We start from the raw sequence: 18,143 nt of genomic DNA, 5'->3' as shown, positions 1-18,143 counted from the left end.
TTTGGCATCAATTCATGGTCAGAATTCAGTCCACCCCTAGAAATCTTAGCTCCACCCTAGGGGTGGATTGAACAGTTAAAACCCCTTTTTTCAGTTAAAATGTACTAGCTTTACCTTTGAATGGTTGATATGAATGACAAGTTTGAAAAATAAATCAATTTTTGAAAAGAGATTGGAATGGTTTGGGCTATCAATTTGAAAAGAAAATTTGGGAAATAAATATTTTCATCAAAAGTAATTGCATAGATATTTTGGAGATTTTCATGCATCTTTTTAGAGAATTCTAACAAAGAGGGTCTACTTGAAACCATGTTAGAAAGTCTAGACAAGGTAATTACAATCACCAACTTCAAAAAAGTTTCAGCAACTAAAAACTTTAAGGGAGTTTTCAACAATTTACCTTAATATATATTTTAGTAATAGCTAGCTAGGTTATGACATGTTTGTTTAGCCATAGGGAAACATTGTAAAGAGAAAAGATTGTGTGGCTAAGATATGGGGTGTTTGAATTGGACAAGGTTAAGATATGTATGAGAGACTTTAATTGAACCAAAGTGATAGAGGAGCCTTCTACGCTCAGGAATGGCTGTATGGTAGCTCTTTCTGGTAGGATATATATGACCCAATCTGAATACAATCCAATTAAAATAGATTGTACTAGTCCAGTATAATGAATTGGGTTGGACCGGTCCGAATTTAATGGTTCAAAATAATTAGCATATTAAACTTGGGGTGCAACTCAAGTTGGGCCCAATGAGTCCAAACTCCAAATCAATGATTAAAGTATCAGTATCGGATATTGTATCAGACAATTTGGATACGGATACGGATACAGATACGTTTTGAAAACACATGGATACGAACGAAAATATGAAAATGCGTGGATACGCTAGGAAAATACATATAAATTCCATAAACACAATAATATCATTAAATTTAAGATCAAAATAATCACAAATAGTATATAAATACATAGGAAATGTATATTTTAGTGATATATATATGAAGAAATATATTATAATTAATATATCAGGATGCACATATATCATATAATTTTATTTATAATGCATCAATCAAGAGTCCAAGGCACTAAACATATGGACTTATTATATTTTAATTATTATATAAATTATTTTATTTTTATTTTTTAAAATTTTTAACATTAAAAAAGTCAACTAATATTAAATTCTTAAATACAAATTAAAATATTAATTAATAATTTATAAAAATCTAACCTCAACTTTTAAGGTATATCAAAATTGTTAAAATTTATAATATACATATCATATAAAAATTCATAATTTTTAATTACTAAAACAATCATTCCTTTATTAATATTTTATTTATATAATTTTTCTAATATGAAAAATAATTTTTTGAGATAAATGTAGATTAATGGATTTGATAAATTCAATTTAATGTTATACTCTTAAATATTTTATAAACAATAAATTTCTTTTGTATAAGTAATAAATATGTTGTTATTACTTATTAATATAAATTGAAATATTAATTATAATTGGTAAAAATTTATAGTAATTTTAATATGCATATCATTTGCAAGTTTATAAATTTTAAGTATTAAAATAGTTATTCTAATCTTAATATTTTATTTGTATAATTTTCTTGATATTAAAAATCATCTTTTTAAATAAGCATGGATTTGATAGATTATTTATTGTATTAGTTTATAAAATACTTTTTTTGAATATTATTCTTTTGAAATTTTAGTTAGACTTTTTTTTGGTAATAGAGATTGACAAAATCGCATTCAGAGAGAAGTTAATGAAGTATATTTTCTTTTACTTTTTGTCACAAGGATAAACATGGATTAGTGGCTTGGAAGTGCATTTAAGGTGCAAGCTTTGGGTGCGCTCTAGTGACCTGAGTTTGAATCATTGGGGCTGCAATTTTTTGTAAAGAAACACTGTTTATCGATGCGTATCGGCCAATACAATGTGATACAGACCGATACGGATCTGAATCACTATGATACATACGACTCACGGGAAGCATATCCCGTACCAGTATAGGCCAATACTGAATCAAATTTGCATTTTGGATTGAAGACTTGGGATCTCTCTCTCTCTCTCTGCTCGCTTGGTTGGGTCTAATTAAATTCCACCATATCTTAACTTGCTTCAAATCTCTACTAATTTCTTTCTTGCACCCAAAATCACTTTCCTCTGAAAATAGTCTTTCACATTTCTTTGAATTCTCTCAATGGCGACATGATATTGATTGAATTAAAAGTTTTTCTCTACTAATTTTTGTTTTAGTACTAATTTCTTTCTTGCACCCAAAATCACTTTCCTTTGAAAAAAGTCTTTCACATTTCTTTGAATTCTCTCAATGGCGACATGATATTGATTGAATTAAAAGTTTTTCTCTACTAATTTTTGTTTTAGGCTCAGTGTGGAAGGAGTACAAATACAAATATATAGAGTGCAAATCCCTATATTTTGTATTATTTTGTTTGTATTTGTATTGTATGTATTTGCATTTGTATTATTTCCAAACTTAGCCTTAATAGTTAATATTAGGAATGGCAATGAGGTAGGTTTGGGGCATGTTCGGGGCAGGGACCATATTCCCGATCCTCAATCCTCACTTTGAAACAAATCCTTGTTCTTGACCCTGATCCTAGACGGGGATACAAATGACCCTCTATCACTGATTCCCGCTAGATACAGTATCCATAAATTTTAAACTAAAATTATTTTTAAAAATGGATTTACTTAAAATATAGGATATTTTTAAATATATTTTGATATAAATAATATCATAAATAATATAAATAATAATATATATATTTAATATATATAATCGGGGTCAAGGAGGGGCAAGGTGGGGAATTCCCCATCCTTGATTGGATATCACTATCAATCGCCATCCCCACCAAGACAATCTCCATCCCTGACCCCATTGGGTTGGGGAATTAATCTAGGTACCTAATGGGGATAGGGAAATTGCCATCCCTAGTTACTTTGAGATGATCAAACAAGAACGAGATGAAAACTAATCTGAATAATATATTAATGTAACCTTATCACAGAAAATAAAGGAGTGAACATTTTGAAACTAAGCCAAAATTCAATGAAGAAAAACAAGAACCGTGTCTCACAATTCACAAATGCATTCATTATACGATTTAGGCTGTGTTTTGTATCATTATTTTTTCTACACAAAACATTTTGGGTTGATCAATATAAATTGGCATACATCTGTTATTTGAGGCTGTTTGTAGTTGAAATAGGCATTCCTTAAAAATGCATGTCTTGAGAGGTTGTTGGTAGCCAGAAATATCAAATTGGTGTTTCTTGCTTGGGGTGAAGTATAATTATTTGGTTTATAGTTTTATATATATAAAAAATAAAAAATAAAATTCTTAGTCTCATCATTCTCAATTAGATGAGGGTCTGTAGTCTACATCCACCGCTTTTTATTTTTAGGTAAATATCTCCCTTTTGTTCCTTTTCCATAGATAGTTCTATATCCTCCACCCAATTTCCCTTCAACCTTCCTCGTTTTGGATAATTGAAAATGATAAGATTTCACTTACTAAGAACAAATTTTTGATGCAGATATTGAAGTAAGGAAAGAATGCAGTAGACAAAACATAGACAAAACGTGGGAAGTGAGATTTCACCCTTTCATTTGTAGAATCTTAACTGTTATTGATAAAAAAAAAATTAAAAACAATGCAGACATAAGAACTGTTAAGTTTGAAATGTATCGATTATATTTTTCTTTTTAGAAACAAATACAGTACACAAAAGGATGGATTTATCTAGCCGATGGTCTGCCTGTTGCTAGAAGAAGAGAAAGGCAGAGTTGAGTGCTTACCGGCGGTTGAGTCTTGTTGCCGGTTGATTGCACGCTGACAAAGCTTGGTGAAACAGTGAAGAATGCCACTGGTGGTCTATAGAAAGGAAGATAATAAGATTTGAGATGAATAACAAGGTTTCGAGGAAAAGGAGAAGAAGGGATGCTTACTGGAGGTTGAATCTTGTTTCTAGTTGAATGCAAGCCGTCGGAGCTTGGTGAAACAATGAGAACACCTCTGATGGTCTTGTGTGCTTGAGCTAGGGCTCGGGTGACGGTTGAACTAGTTGACAAATTAAACGGATTATTTAACATTACTTAGAGTAACGGAATAGAGAGGCAGAGAGTAGAAGAAGCACACCTCCTACTGGAGGGTTCACGCACCCCGTGAACGTAAGGGTTCACTGAATCGGGATTCATTTTATAGTCATGGGCTTCAATTTGCAAGCTAAGAGAGGCATCTTTGCCATCTAAATCTCTCCCAATCTATGATAGGACACTGATCAAGGACCCAAAAGGCGTTGAGATGATATTCTTGAGCCTTCTAGTAAAATTCCTCCATTCTGAGACCGATTCTCAGTCAGGAGAAAGAAGAGTTACAAAATACTGATTTATGAACGTAGTCCGAGCCATGTTACAGTTAAATGGAGTTAATATTGCAAGGTTAAGAGGATGTTTGGTACTGTGGGCATTTATTCAATAAACATTATCATATAGGCACCACTTCAATAGTTCCTCTCTCATGCTCTTTCGTACACATCGAGAATAGTAAAATGTGACTTCGGTTTCTCTATACGTTTGCCCTTGGGGAAGTTGCTTTTTAAAGCTTAATGGCACCTAGTTATCATAAACGGTTGTAATTATTACGTACCTTTATCAGTTTTGCAAGTAAATAAAGTACAAACGTTAAATGAAAAAACGTAAATGGAACCAAACACATACTAAGTGGGGAAAGGTGCGGCACGAGAAAATGCCAATCCTAATTTTTTACTGTTGAGTAAGGTGTGCTGATGTGGCATTAAAAAAAGCTTACATGGCAGCAACAACAATAATACCAAACAAAAAAAGCTAAAAAACTAAAAAAATAACATGCTTATACAATACCATTTTCTGAGAAAATAGGTCTCAAAAAATGGTATGAATCCCAAACACCACCTTAGGGAAAGGATCTAGTCAATGCGCTGGAAGGAGCAACCTGGGTTTGCGTGGTTCAGGCGGGGAATGAAAGATTTCGTTTCTTGATTAACGTGGGCTGTAGATCTCGTCTCGATCCTCCACTTCTTGCAACCTACTTCGGTAACTGCATTGGAAACAGGATGGTGAATGCAGAGAGGGCAGATCTACTAAGACACGATGCGCTTGCTATAGCTGCGACGCTGATTGATGAGGCTACTAGACCGCTGGAGAGTGGAGTTTTGGATGATGCAGAGATCTGGATTTCACGTTTGTTATCTGCAGGGAGCAGCAACCTCAAGATTGTAGTTGCTGGGTCAAACCGGTTGGGCTTTTACGACGCTGATTTTGGATGGGGAGACCTAAGAAGGTCGAGTCAACATCTATTATGATTGTAACTTCAATTTTTTGTGGTGACCCGTTTTATGAATACGCTTCGAATTAATTTAAGACAAATCCAAAAGACAAAATTTTATAGGGGACAAGTACGGATACACACGATACAGAATTCTGAATTCCAGCCCCCCTACTACTAGCCCTCTCCCCCCTATAAACCACATCCTGCTTATGAATTTGGCATCAATTCACGGTCAGGATGCATTTCCCTTGTACTTTGGAGCTATAAAATTCTGGTATGGGCTGATTGGTCATTCTCCCAATTTTATAGTGGTTTGTTGTGAAAGTGTATCATGGCACTATGGACCTGATCTATATTCATCTTATAGGTCCGAATCAAATACAAAGAGTTATGTATTTCAGGGGTTTTTTCTCTTTTACATGGAGTGAGCAAAAAAATCAAAAAAATCAATTAGCCAAACAAGTCGGTTTGGTTTCGGTTAACTAATATAGAAAACCGGCGGTTAACCAAATCAACCGGTATACATATATTTTGTATATATAGTTTATATTTTTTATATATTATAAATTAATAAATATGCATTATATATAAATATATATTTATAACATATTATACATTATTTATTATTTAAAATAATATTTTTTATATATTTATAATTTTTTATTATATATTTATATATTTTTTATAATATATATTGTAAAAACTAAAAAAGCGAAAAACGATGAACCAAACGATGGTTAACCAAATTGATCAATTGGTTAACCGACTGGCTTCGGTTTGGTTCCGGTTACTAGATTTCTAATAATCGATAGTACCAGTTTGGTTCTAAAAAATATCCCATAGTTCAGTTAACTGAACCGTGAGCACCTCTACTTATGTGAGACAAGTGAGACATTGGGTTTATTTGGGGCTTAGTTTTTTTTTTTTTTGTGAAGGCATAACTCCGTATTTCTTCTCCATTGCAAACTTCATAGTGGATTTTTGTTCCTCCTTTGCCCGTGGACATAGGCTATAAGCTGAACTACGTAAATCCGTGTGTGTTCTTTGTGCTTGTTTCTCTTTATCTCTGCTTTTACTTTCAACTAGTGAATGACCCCGTACTAAGTACCGGAAAGTTATATATATATATAAACATTAATGATTTTTATCACTATTTTTTATTACTATTTATAAGCTGTCATTTTTTAAGACATTCATATAGTCTACGGGTCCACATAAATTGACCCTTATATGTCAAACCCATAAAATTATACGGGTCATTAAATTCAACTTGAACCGTTTATTACTTTAATTTAACCATTCTTATTATTATTATTATTATTATTATTATTATTATTATTATTATTATTATTATTATTATTATTTTAGTATTTAATTTAAAATTTTTGTTATATAGTAATAACAAAAACTAAATTTATAATTATTTAAATATTTACTTATAATAATTTTTTCCAACCGAGTATAATTATTATATAATAGATTTGTTAGTTCATATTTTGCATTTAAGAATAAACATTAATGATTTGGCTTAAAAATTTTAATGACTGTTAATAAAAAATGTTTCTTATTTAAGGTTTAATTACTATATTTGATAATTATTATGAGGCATGCTTTGAATAAACATTAATGATAATTGATGATTGTTATTTCATTTTTTATTATTTACTTAATTAAGTACTTGATGATTGTTATTATTATTAACTATTTCTGTAAATAATTGATTGTTATTAATATTTACTTAATCTAGTAATTTTCAACAAGTAATTATTTGATTTAATTTGAATTATTTCATTTTTTTAAATTATTTATAATAGACATTTAGGGTAGGCTCTTTATTTGATTTAAGAGACTTACCATGCTTTATCTAGACAATGACCCCATACTAAATAAGGGGCAACTATGGTATCATTTAATTTGAAATTTACTATTTAACAGCAAAAAATTGATGTCCTGTTGAGTAACTCGCCCCAAAAAAAGTATCAATAACTTTGAAATCATTAATCTATTTATAAAATAGTAACATTAGATGGATGTTCACAACAATATCACCAACATTGCTTAATATTTAGGGATATATGAATGGATAAAAAGCATTTAAATGACATCCATTTAAAGAGGCAAAGAATGAAGAAAATCACTCAAAGAGCTGTTAAGAAAAACAATCCATGCTAAGCAACATTTGCAAATGCATCCATCCTCTTAAGTTAGAGATGAAAAATATATTACTACAACCAAATCATCATCATGTATGGCTACAATCAACTGATAATATAATCAGGACTACAAAGCCCACCCAACAAAAGAAACACGAAAGAAAGGAGAATAATGGTACCATCCTGAGTATGGAAGTCACCTCCGAGTTAGGTGGCAACACTTCTTTTGGTCAATCATGGTTATGGATTTTAAGTCTAAGCTCCCCACGGTGCACGTAGCATTGCTAGAATTAATCTTAAGGAAAAAGGTAGGGAAACTTGTACATAACCTAATGGTATGTTTGAATTATGGGAATTACGAGATAGAAATAGGAAATGTAGGTTGAAATTATAATTTTGTGCTTGTTGATGTGTCAAATTCAAGTCAATTAGAGTATTCATAGATTTTTAGTTCATTCATTTAGTGGTAATTTGAATATTTTTTTTATTCCACGTCTTTATTGAGTAATATAGATTAATAATATATTAATAATTATGAAATCAGTAAGCTATTATTTACTAATATTATATTCTTATTATGTATGTGCTGTTTTGAAATAAGTAATATTAAATTATTATTATTATTATTATTATTATTTATTTTTATTTTTATTTTTATTATGAAGTAATTAATTTTTTATAATTATGAATTTTAGTTAATTCCTGAAATAGTAATTGCTTTTATAATTATTTAAGTTTAACAATAATGAATAATTGAAAGTTTATAATTTAACTTAATTATAATTACTTGTAATAATAATAATGTAAACAAGTAAAACTAATTATATATTTATAACATATTTAATATGAATTAATATTAATATAAAATGATTATATCCCAATTAATAATTAACATTATTAAAATTCTTATTAATTAACATTCCAAAGTAATAATTATCATCATTAGCATTAGTAATAATTATTTATAATAATATAATTATATTAATTAATATAATATTATTAAAAACATTTATTTCATATAAATATGAATTATAATTTCGGATAATAATTATAATATAAATAATTAACATTAAATGTTTATTTTCAAAATAATTAATATGAGTTAAATTAATGTATTTAATAATTACAGTAATTATTTTTAAATAAATAACCTTATATTTAATAATTAACAGTAATTAACATTAAATTTAATAATTACAGTATTTTTAAATAATTAACATTATTGATTAAAAACCAGAATTATTTAACAGTAATTAATAATAAATAACTACTGTATTTAACAGTAAAAAACGAAATCAGTTTAATTAGGAGATCAAACCGAAAACCCGTTATCAGTAATTAAAAGCATTAACAGTAATTATATTTAAATTGGTCTTAAATTTAACAGTAATAAAATATAAAGATAGTATTAATTAACAACAATTAACAGTAATTCAATTGTAAAGAAATTATTTTTAAATTGAAATTAGCAGTAATTATAAATATAGTATTTAAGCAAAACGTAATTAACTGTATAATGAAAAATACATCTAATATTTATGATAATTACAGTATTTAAATAAATTAATGTAAATACATTAAAGATAAAGTATTTATTAATTCATAGTAATATAATTAACAGCAATTAATTATAAAGTGTAATAAATTACATTTAACAGCATTTATTAACAAAAATAAATATTAATTAATTATAGTAATTATAGTAATATTCATTCAATGAATTCACATTTGCTAGCCATAGTTACTTATATTAATTACAATGAAATAATATTGATATGATAATAATTAAATATTGTAATTATACTATTTTTATACTATTTTAATCATAATATTGTCAATTACAATAGGTAAATTATTTATAATATTTTAATTGCTGATATCAGTATTTTCGGCAATTATTTTTAATTAACTAAATTTTTTTCTTACGATTTTTTAATAATAATCAGTATTATAAAAATATTATTAATATTATACTAATTATAAAATCATAAATAATTATAAGATTAAATTCATAATTGTAATAGTAATAGTAATAGTAATAGTAATAATAATTATGTTATTATTATTATGTAATTAATTTGTTGTAATTAAATATCTTATTTAATTAATGAAGTAATAATTATTAAGTAATAAATTTATTATATTATTTTTTGTTAAATAATGAAATAAAAATTTCTTTTATTTTTAATTAAGTTAACAATGTTGAATAATTGAAAGTTGAATAATTTTCACTACATCAAATAATTAATGGAAAATAATAATATTATTAGTTATAATTACTGGTAATTATAGTACTAATAATTAACGTTACTTATATAATTATGTAATATTTATTATGAATTAATATAAAAATTAAATGAATATATCCGAAATAACAATTGTCATTATTAAAATCGTTATTAATTATCAGTCAGAATTAATAAGTATCAATATTATCAGTAATTAAATATTTTCAGTAATTAATTGTTGTTGTTAAGTATAAGTTATTAATTAGCAGTAATTAATGTCAGCAAAACATTAAATTTTGGGTCACTTGGGAATGTAAATTGATATTAAAAGTTAATTATCAATTAAAAGTTAAATTTTGGGTCTCTTAGGAATGTAAACCGACTTATTGTTTAACATTAGTGGTAATAGTTAATTATCAATTAATAATCTTAATTAATAAGAATATTAAATATTTATTATTAATTTTTCATATTAAATTTGAATAATTAATTATCATAAACTAAAATTATCTGATATGGGTTTAAATGAAATAAACCCGGGTTGAAACAAACCGGATCGGAATACTTCTGTAAAGTGAAACACTATACCCCGGGTCAACCCGACCCGAACCACTTCACCAATGGAGTCACCTTCTTAACCCGACCATAGTAGGTTTGTCGCTCGATTGAGCGATGAATTAAAAACTTAATTGCCTAGCCGTCGACTGGCCACAGATGGGTGGTTTATCACCCATTTGAAAAAAAAAAAAAAGCCAAGATTTGCATTCAAATAGAGAAGGGAAAAAAGTTGTGTACAGGTGCCATGAATTTAAGGTAGACGTACTCAGTAGAGGTTCGATCAATATTGACCGTGTGTGTGATAGGCAGTTAGTGGGGAATCCCTTTAATCTCCAAACACTTTGCCAAGAAAAGGTAAAAAAAAATGAAGAACAAAATAAACGCCATCGATTGGCCAGGCGCGATCTGGCGGCCTGACCCAGGCGCAAATTGGCGATCTGGCACGATTCTTGGAAGTTGGCCTACGTGCCAAACGATCTGGAGGGTGGTCAACGTGCATCTTGGTTGCCTCAGGGAATCTCGGACTACTTAGGTGACCTCTTGAAAATCTCGGATGCGATGCGTGAAACCCACGCCAAACAATACCTATATAAAGGCACCAACCCCAATGGCATAGGGGGGGCAAATAAGCATATTCTAGCTTTCATACTTTGTGGTTTTCAACTCGTAGTCTACTATGAGAGTACTAACTTAAGCATCGGAGCGACCTCGCCGGGTTAGCCACCCCGGGTCCTCTGACATTGGTTCCTTGTAGGTCTCTAAAGAACTACGAAGCTCAACAATCAATCAAGCTCGCCACCAGGCAGTTCGGCCCTCTAGTCAGTTCGTCACCTAATAGGTAGCTCTGCACTCTGGTCAGCTCGGCACCTAATAGGTAGCTCTGCACTCTGGTTAGCTCGTCACCTAATATGCAGCTCGGCCCAGTCAGTTCGGCGTCTAACCTGCCCGGCTCGACCCAGTCAGTTCGGCACCTAATCTGCCCAACTCGGCCCAGTCAATTCAGCACCTAACCTGCCCAGCTCGGCTCAGTCAGCTCGGTACCCAATCTGCACCCAGCTCAACTTGGTCAGTTCAGCATCCAGGTCCTCATTCAGTAAAAGTTCTCCACTTCGACCTTTGAATCATTGGCCACTTGAAAGCAGACCAAATAACGAAGTATTTAATACAAAAAATTAATACTTCACAAAAAATTGATTCATCACACCCGTTTTCAGCACCTTTTGAAATTCTAGTTTCATCCGGCCAAGCATAAATGACTCTATCCTATTAACGCCACGCCATTGCGGCTGGCCATAAATAATCGCCGGTGGTGGGCAATCATTAAAACAAAGATTGAAATAGCATATACCTACTATAAACGATTGAACAAACAGATATTGAAATAACTATTGAACTTGAAATAACTACTTAACAAATAGAGAAACAGAGATTGAAATAAACAAATAGAGATAAACGATTGAACATTAAATAACTACTAAAACAATAATAAAAAATTGATAATACATTAATCGATTGAAAGCCTATTGAACCGGAAGATTAATCTGAATATGAAAAGTAATCTGAATGTGAAAAAAGATACCAACTTCACTTGGGTTTTTGGTAGTAGGGGGGAGAGGCCCAGTAATAGGGTAGTAGGGGGGCTGGAATTCAGAATTCTGCATCGTGTATATCCATACTTGTCCGAAAAAATAACCCAGCAAATGATAACTCCACTTTTCCAGTTGATAGAACGTCAAAACAGAAAAAATGTACTATGTGAAAAAAAATAACCCAGCAGATGATAACTCCACTTTTCCGGTTGATAGAACATCAAAACAGAAAAAAAACATCTTTCGTCCCTGATAACTCCACTTTTCCGGTTGTTGGTCTTGACATGGTCCGATCCATGATGATTCCTACATTTACACATGATAGTTATTATTTTTTAATTATGCAAAAAAATACGTTTTCAGAAATAAACAATTAAAATTTCACTGGCTCATATGAGATTCACTAGAGATGTTCAGATCTGTGAATATTATAAAACGAATGAGAAAAAACAAAAAAATAAATGATAAAAACCTACATTACAGACTACTTCCTCTTGCCGGTATGGTCGTCGGCCGGCGGAATTTGACCGATTGGTGGATGGAGAAGAATGAGGGCGCCAAAGGTTTGAGGGTTAGGGTTCGAAGTGAATGGAGAAGAAACCCCCTTTAGGCGCGCATGTTCGGAGATGCTGAAAACAGCGTCAACCCCCCCTTGCACATGTCTCTCCTAGTGCGCGTGTTTCATGACACGCGTTGAGTTTCAATTGTGTGGGATGTATTTGGGGGGTAAATCTGTGGGGGGCAGATACGAACCCCTAGTTCCGTGAACGTACTTCGGCAACTGCATCGGAAATCGGGTAGTGAAAGCAGAGAGAACTGATCTACTTGAACATGATTTGCTAAGGCTGCAAAGTTGATTGATGAGAAAACTAAGCAGTTGGAGAATGGAGTTTTCGATGGTGCAGAGTTCTGGCTTTCAGATTTGTTATTTGTAGGAACTCACCCCAACTTTGGAGTTGCTGGGTCAAACCATCTGGGTTTTTATGAGGCAGATTTTGGGTGGGGGAGACGTAAGAAGGTGGAGTAGGGGCTGAGATCAGTTTATTGCAGAGAATCTGTGGGGGGAGATTGCTGAGATCAGGTTAGGAGCCATTTTTATTGCAGAGAATCCCAACGATCGGGGTGGGGCTGAGATCAGTTTGACACTCAAGAAGCACGAAATGGATCTCTTTGCTTTTATGTTCTTTAATGGTCTTGGCGCTGAAGATAATGCCTTCTACCTCTCTAGGCTTTAAAGCTTTGCAGTTCGCATTTGTAGTCCCTACCAAAGGATTTTCCCAAGAATATGTTATATTCTATTCCAGAAACCCAAAGAGTTCGAAAGCACCCAAATTAGCATTTGCTGGAGTTGATAGATAGATTAATCCTAGGTGAATATAGTAATTACTCTGTTTTGAATGTATCTCACGTCAGTTGATTAAGATGAGCTTGGTGTTTATCATAATATCAAGAGAGGAAGGGTGATTGTATTTATATGTAATATTCAAGGGTTAGACATAGGTTCTCTCTCTCTTTATATCATACTAGCAGGACCCGTGCATTTGTACGGGATGGGGCACCCTTTCTTGTCCTTCGCCCCTTAAGTCAAGGCACTCTACTCTATCCCCGCCCCGATCCTAATGGCAAGGTGGGTTCGGGGAGAACTACCTATTTCCTGTTGGGAATGGGGAATCTCCAAATTTTCGTCACCTAAGGTAATCAACTAAAAAAATCTAATTTATGGATATTTTACAAATAGGATTATAGGAATTTAGAGGTATTTTATAAATGAAATTATGAGACCCTAGTATTATAAGAATATGAAGAAAACTTAGAAATATTTTTAAAAAGGAGAATAGCAGATAAAGGCAACTTTTTGCCTTTAATATTATTAAATATTTTTATATATTAACTGAAATGAGATCTTTTTTGGAAAAATATCAAAAAAGGGCAGTGGTGTTCGTCTTCCTCCTCTGCCTCTGTATTCATCCAAATGAATCATAAGATTTCAGCAAGTAATAACCAGAAATGCTCTTCATGTCCCAGAAATTAAACCAACAGCCATGTCCAAGTGTCCATCTCCAAGGACTCACAGAACCTCCGGAGGTTCTGTGACATAAGATTCTGGTCATTCCTTATGAATCCATTGTCCTATCATTCCTCTTTCTTCTCTTGTTCGCCCATGTCGGTGTGCAAAATGGGACACGAGCAGAGGACTCATCCCCACCCGATGCCGTCACGGCATTCCGCCCAAGCCTCACCAGGTTTTTGTCACGTGCACAGCCCAAGCCTCGTCGGTGTTCCGTCACGAAGTTCTCACGAGTGGAGGGCTCAATCTTTCTGAAACTGCTTCCGATACTAAACCTGGAAGACACTTGATTGTCTTGCTCTATGTAGACGAAGAGTTCGACTCCTCCACGTCACGGCAGAGATGCCCCACCACCTGATTGCTTTCTAGGACATGAAGAGCATTTCCAGTTATTACTTGATCGGAATCTTACTATCCATTCGCATGAATACAGAGACAAGAGGAGGAAGACAAGCAACAGTGTCACACTGCCCTTTTTTGATATTTTTCTAAAAAAAACTATCCTATTTTGATTAATATATAAAAATATTATTTTTTATTGATATTAAGGGCAAAAAGTTGCCCTTATCTGTTAGAAACCCTTTTAAAAATCGATATTAAATCTATGGATATTTTATTACTTTACCATCATGTTCAGGGAATTATATGCAAACCCCATCCCCAATTTGGGGCAATTTTAAATAGATTAATATCCTATTTTTTTAATAATTATTTAGTTGAATATTAATAATGGATTATTATTTAAATAGTTTTGGAGATTTTTTTTCATAGATTAATTTTTTAATTTTTAATTACTTATTTAAAAATAATTATGGGTTATTAGTTAATGAGTTTCCCTAAATTATTTGATAATTTTTAACTATAACTCTTGATTTTATAGAAATTAGTAAATTATGCTAATTAGTAATATCTTTTATCAATAAATTATTATCAAAAAAATTTAATGAAAAATTTTTAAATTATAATGATTAATGTAAATTACGCTAAGCATTGAATTTTGAACATTTATTAATAACAAAAATTAATTAAATAATGGATTGTTTATTAATTTTTGGTAGATTATTAAAGTATTCAATATTTGTTAAATAATTGATTGTTTCTGAAATAATTATTTCATAATTTTTGGTAGAATGTTTTCCAGAAATTTTCAATAATTTTCATAACTAGTGGATTATTTAACAATAGATTATTATTTAAGAATAGATTATTTAACAATAATGGAATATTCCATGAATATATAGGAAACACCGAATTCCCCTAATTCCCCTCTCTTTGCTTGAAATCACATATATAGATATAAATATTGTTTGATTTGGAAAACCAAATCTTAATAAATTATGGCCCTATTTTTATGGGAGAATTGAGAGAATAGAGGGGAATTATAGATAAAAGTAAATGAAAGGATTAAGCATACATTGAGTTAATTAAGGAAAGAAGTTGGGTTGTTATAGAATGTGAGAGACATGAGTTGTGGGGGGAGAGAGAGAACCAATGGGAATGAAGAGAGAGGATGCTGAGATGACAAATTGGGAATGATGGAAAGGGGGAAAAGAGAGAGAGTCAAGGAGACTGTAGGGTTGGGGTAATGGAATAAGGAGCAGCAAAGTGACATGGACCGTCTTACTATATATATATACATTAATTTATGGATGCATAGTTACATATGCACACTTGCATGAACAATGACTGCACAAATGCACGAGTATTTACATGCATAAATACATATTTATATGATATCTATAAATGCAAACATGAAATTAAGTTGGGTTCTAGTTTGGTTGGATTGGTGAAGGCCTCAACCTTAAACCATCCCAAAGTTAAGTCAGGTTCGTATTTTTCAACCCTAACTCTAATCCAAACTCCAACCCAACCCTACCTTTTTGGGTAGGGTTTGAGTTAACTCGGCTCAAGTTGTAGCCTTTCCCATGATCTCAACCGAACGGAGATGTTTTTAAATTTTAAATTTCCAATTTAAAATCCCCTAAAATCGTGGAAATTACAGTGGGGGGAGTTTTAATGTTTACCGCCTACCATATGAGCTCTTTCTAAGGGTGGTTGAAATTAGGATTGTCCCATATGGATCATGTCTGCTATTATGGGCAACAATCCAGATCCTACCCATTTGGTTTTTCTTTTTTCTTTTTTGTTTTTTTATTCTAACAGTAGAGAAATTGTTGAGGTGGGATAGGTAACTAAATTAGGTCGAAGGAAGTTAGAGGGAGTGATGCTGGAGAGACAGAGCCAGGTGGTGGATCGATCGATTTTGCAGAAATCTATAACAAATGATGGTGTCATGAAACTAGGTTTGGAATGGACGAGAAATGAACAATTAATGTAAACAAAAGCAAAAAGATTGGCAGCAGGAGTATTATATGAAAACAATTTTCTATAGTATTTTCTTCGTATCATTTGATTTTATAATACGTACATGGATGATAAAAAAAGGGGTTATGATAGAAATTCTTCTCAACTCACGACATTTGCATTTTACTAGAAAATGAATGGTGTTTAGGAGAGAGAGGGAGACACGAGTCAATGTATCTAGTGCAAGGTTTTTAAAATTAGACCGGATAGAGAATCTTATAGGAATTAGTTCCTAGATCAAATGATCCAATCGTCCAATTCAAATGAATAATACATTTTGACTTGAAACAAAATAAAAAACAGCCAAAACTGTTATCTAAATCGATGGTTCAAGTGTCTGAGTAAGCGGGTCACTAACTAAATCAACATTTTTGTGAAAAAGTGATTTTAGGGTGAAATGGAAATTAGTTTCAGATTTTTCATTCAATCCAACTGATGTATAATAATTTGTCTTTTATAATAAAGGCAAGGTTAAATAAGCACCAAGATCCTTCCGGATTGAGTGTGTCTTGGAGATTCCGTTTCAGTATCCACCCAATACTTTGAGAGAGCTATCTGGACTTTTCTCAACATGTATCACATCTGAGAAATAAGATGCATACTTTTCTTCTCACCCGGTGAAAGTCTCTTCAAAGTATTTTTTTCTTAATTTGAAGATAAATAAAAAATTATTAAAACTAAAAAGCAAGGAAGTACAATACAAGCTAAATAACCCTCACAGAACTACATGCTCTACAACTTTTACATAAACTAAAACCTCATCCCCTACACCCAATCAAAAAACAACCAAAAAAAAGCAATAGTTGAACTGGAATCCTCTAAACCACCCCAAGGAATCACAACCCAGTTTTGGACTGTCCATTTTCTCAACCTTGCCTTTTCCCCTATAGGATTTAAGCTGCATTTGACATTTTAAGGATTTATACAGTTAAAAACTCGTTGTTCATAGGGGGCATTTGACATTCCTTATTTTAAGGATTTATCTTCATTTGACATTCCTCTAAAACCTATAGGATTTAATCTTTAATGAGATTAAAATCTAACAATCCCCCACTTTGATTGATCAATTACATAGGCCTTTCTTGATTCAAACTACTATAATATAGTTATCCATACAAAAGTTTTATAACTTAAACATTTTATTAGTACAGATATCCTAGAGCCTTGTCAAGGTTATTAGTGGCAAGACCTTAAACCAATTACACTCAAGACAGACCGGAGATACCCATACAGAAAAAAAAAATGTTCAATCTCTACATGAGTTTCAAATTTTGCTAAGCACTGTTGTAGCCTCGTGCTTCTTTCCTAGTTTCATGAACAATCCTGAGAACAAATACAAGCTCTCATGAAAAGTGACACAACTTCTACGTTCAAGTTAGTAAAACTCCACTATGTGTTCTGTTATTTGACACATTTCAAAACTTCATTAAGAGTTTAAGTCAACCTCTCAACATAACGAACAACACTGTTTATATTGTGATGGGAAATTTCTCAAAGTCGCTACTAATAGCCACATTGTTGTAACTTGTTGTTACCCATTAAACCCAATACTGATGTTTCCAGTTCAAGTCGGGTTGTCATTACAGGTGACTAAGTAAAGGGTTTTAATCATCCCATCTCTTTAGTTGTCATTCTTACAAATTCTCTAGAAGAACCAATGGTTAGAGAATCAACCATATTTTTACTTGACCTCACATAAATTATAGTGATGAGCTCACATAAATTGCTTAACAAACTCATGTCTTAGACTTATATGTCTGGACTTATCATTGTATATATCACTATAGGCTCTTGACAGAGCTGTTTCACTATCATAGTAATAGAAAT

General features: G+C 31.6%; 1 protein-coding gene across 1 annotated transcript; it reads left to right on the top strand.

Moving 5' to 3' along the window:
* The first annotated feature begins 4,456 nt into the window (after window positions 1-4,456).
* LOC148802743 (malonyl-coenzyme A:anthocyanin 3-O-glucoside-6''-O-malonyltransferase-like) lies at window positions 4,457-13,228 on the top strand. The gene is made up of 3 exons (XM_088897973.1): window positions 4,457-4,504; window positions 4,986-5,303; window positions 12,729-13,228. Exons 1-3 carry the CDS (start codon window positions 4,457-4,459, stop codon window positions 12,909-12,911), a joined length of 549 nt encoding a protein of 182 aa, XP_088754099.1. The 3' UTR covers window positions 12,912-13,228.
* Window positions 13,229-18,143: the final 4,915 nt, after the last annotated feature.

The sequence above is a fragment of the Nelumbo nucifera genome, chromosome 2 (genome assembly GCF_055504915.1).
Source record: "Nelumbo nucifera cultivar China Antique chromosome 2, China Antique-T2T, whole genome shotgun sequence".
NCBI classification, from domain to species: domain Eukaryota; kingdom Viridiplantae; phylum Streptophyta; class Magnoliopsida; order Proteales; family Nelumbonaceae; genus Nelumbo; species Nelumbo nucifera.
Note: the sequence above shows the minus strand (reverse complement) of the source record. Positions and strands in the feature narration are given on the sequence as shown.

Coding starts and splice junctions, on each gene's coding strand:
- LOC148802743 (XM_088897973.1), top strand. CDS start 4,457: ATGTTACAGTTAAATGGAGTTAATATTGCAAGGTTAAGAGGATGTTTG. Junction 4,505..4,985: donor CAAGGTTAAGAGGATGTTTG/GTACTGTGGGCA, acceptor ACACCACCTTAG/GGAAAGGATCTAGTCAATGC. Junction 5,304..12,728: donor GGAGCAGCAACCTCAAGATT/GTAGTTGCTGGG, acceptor TGATTTGCTAAG/GCTGCAAAGTTGATTGATGA.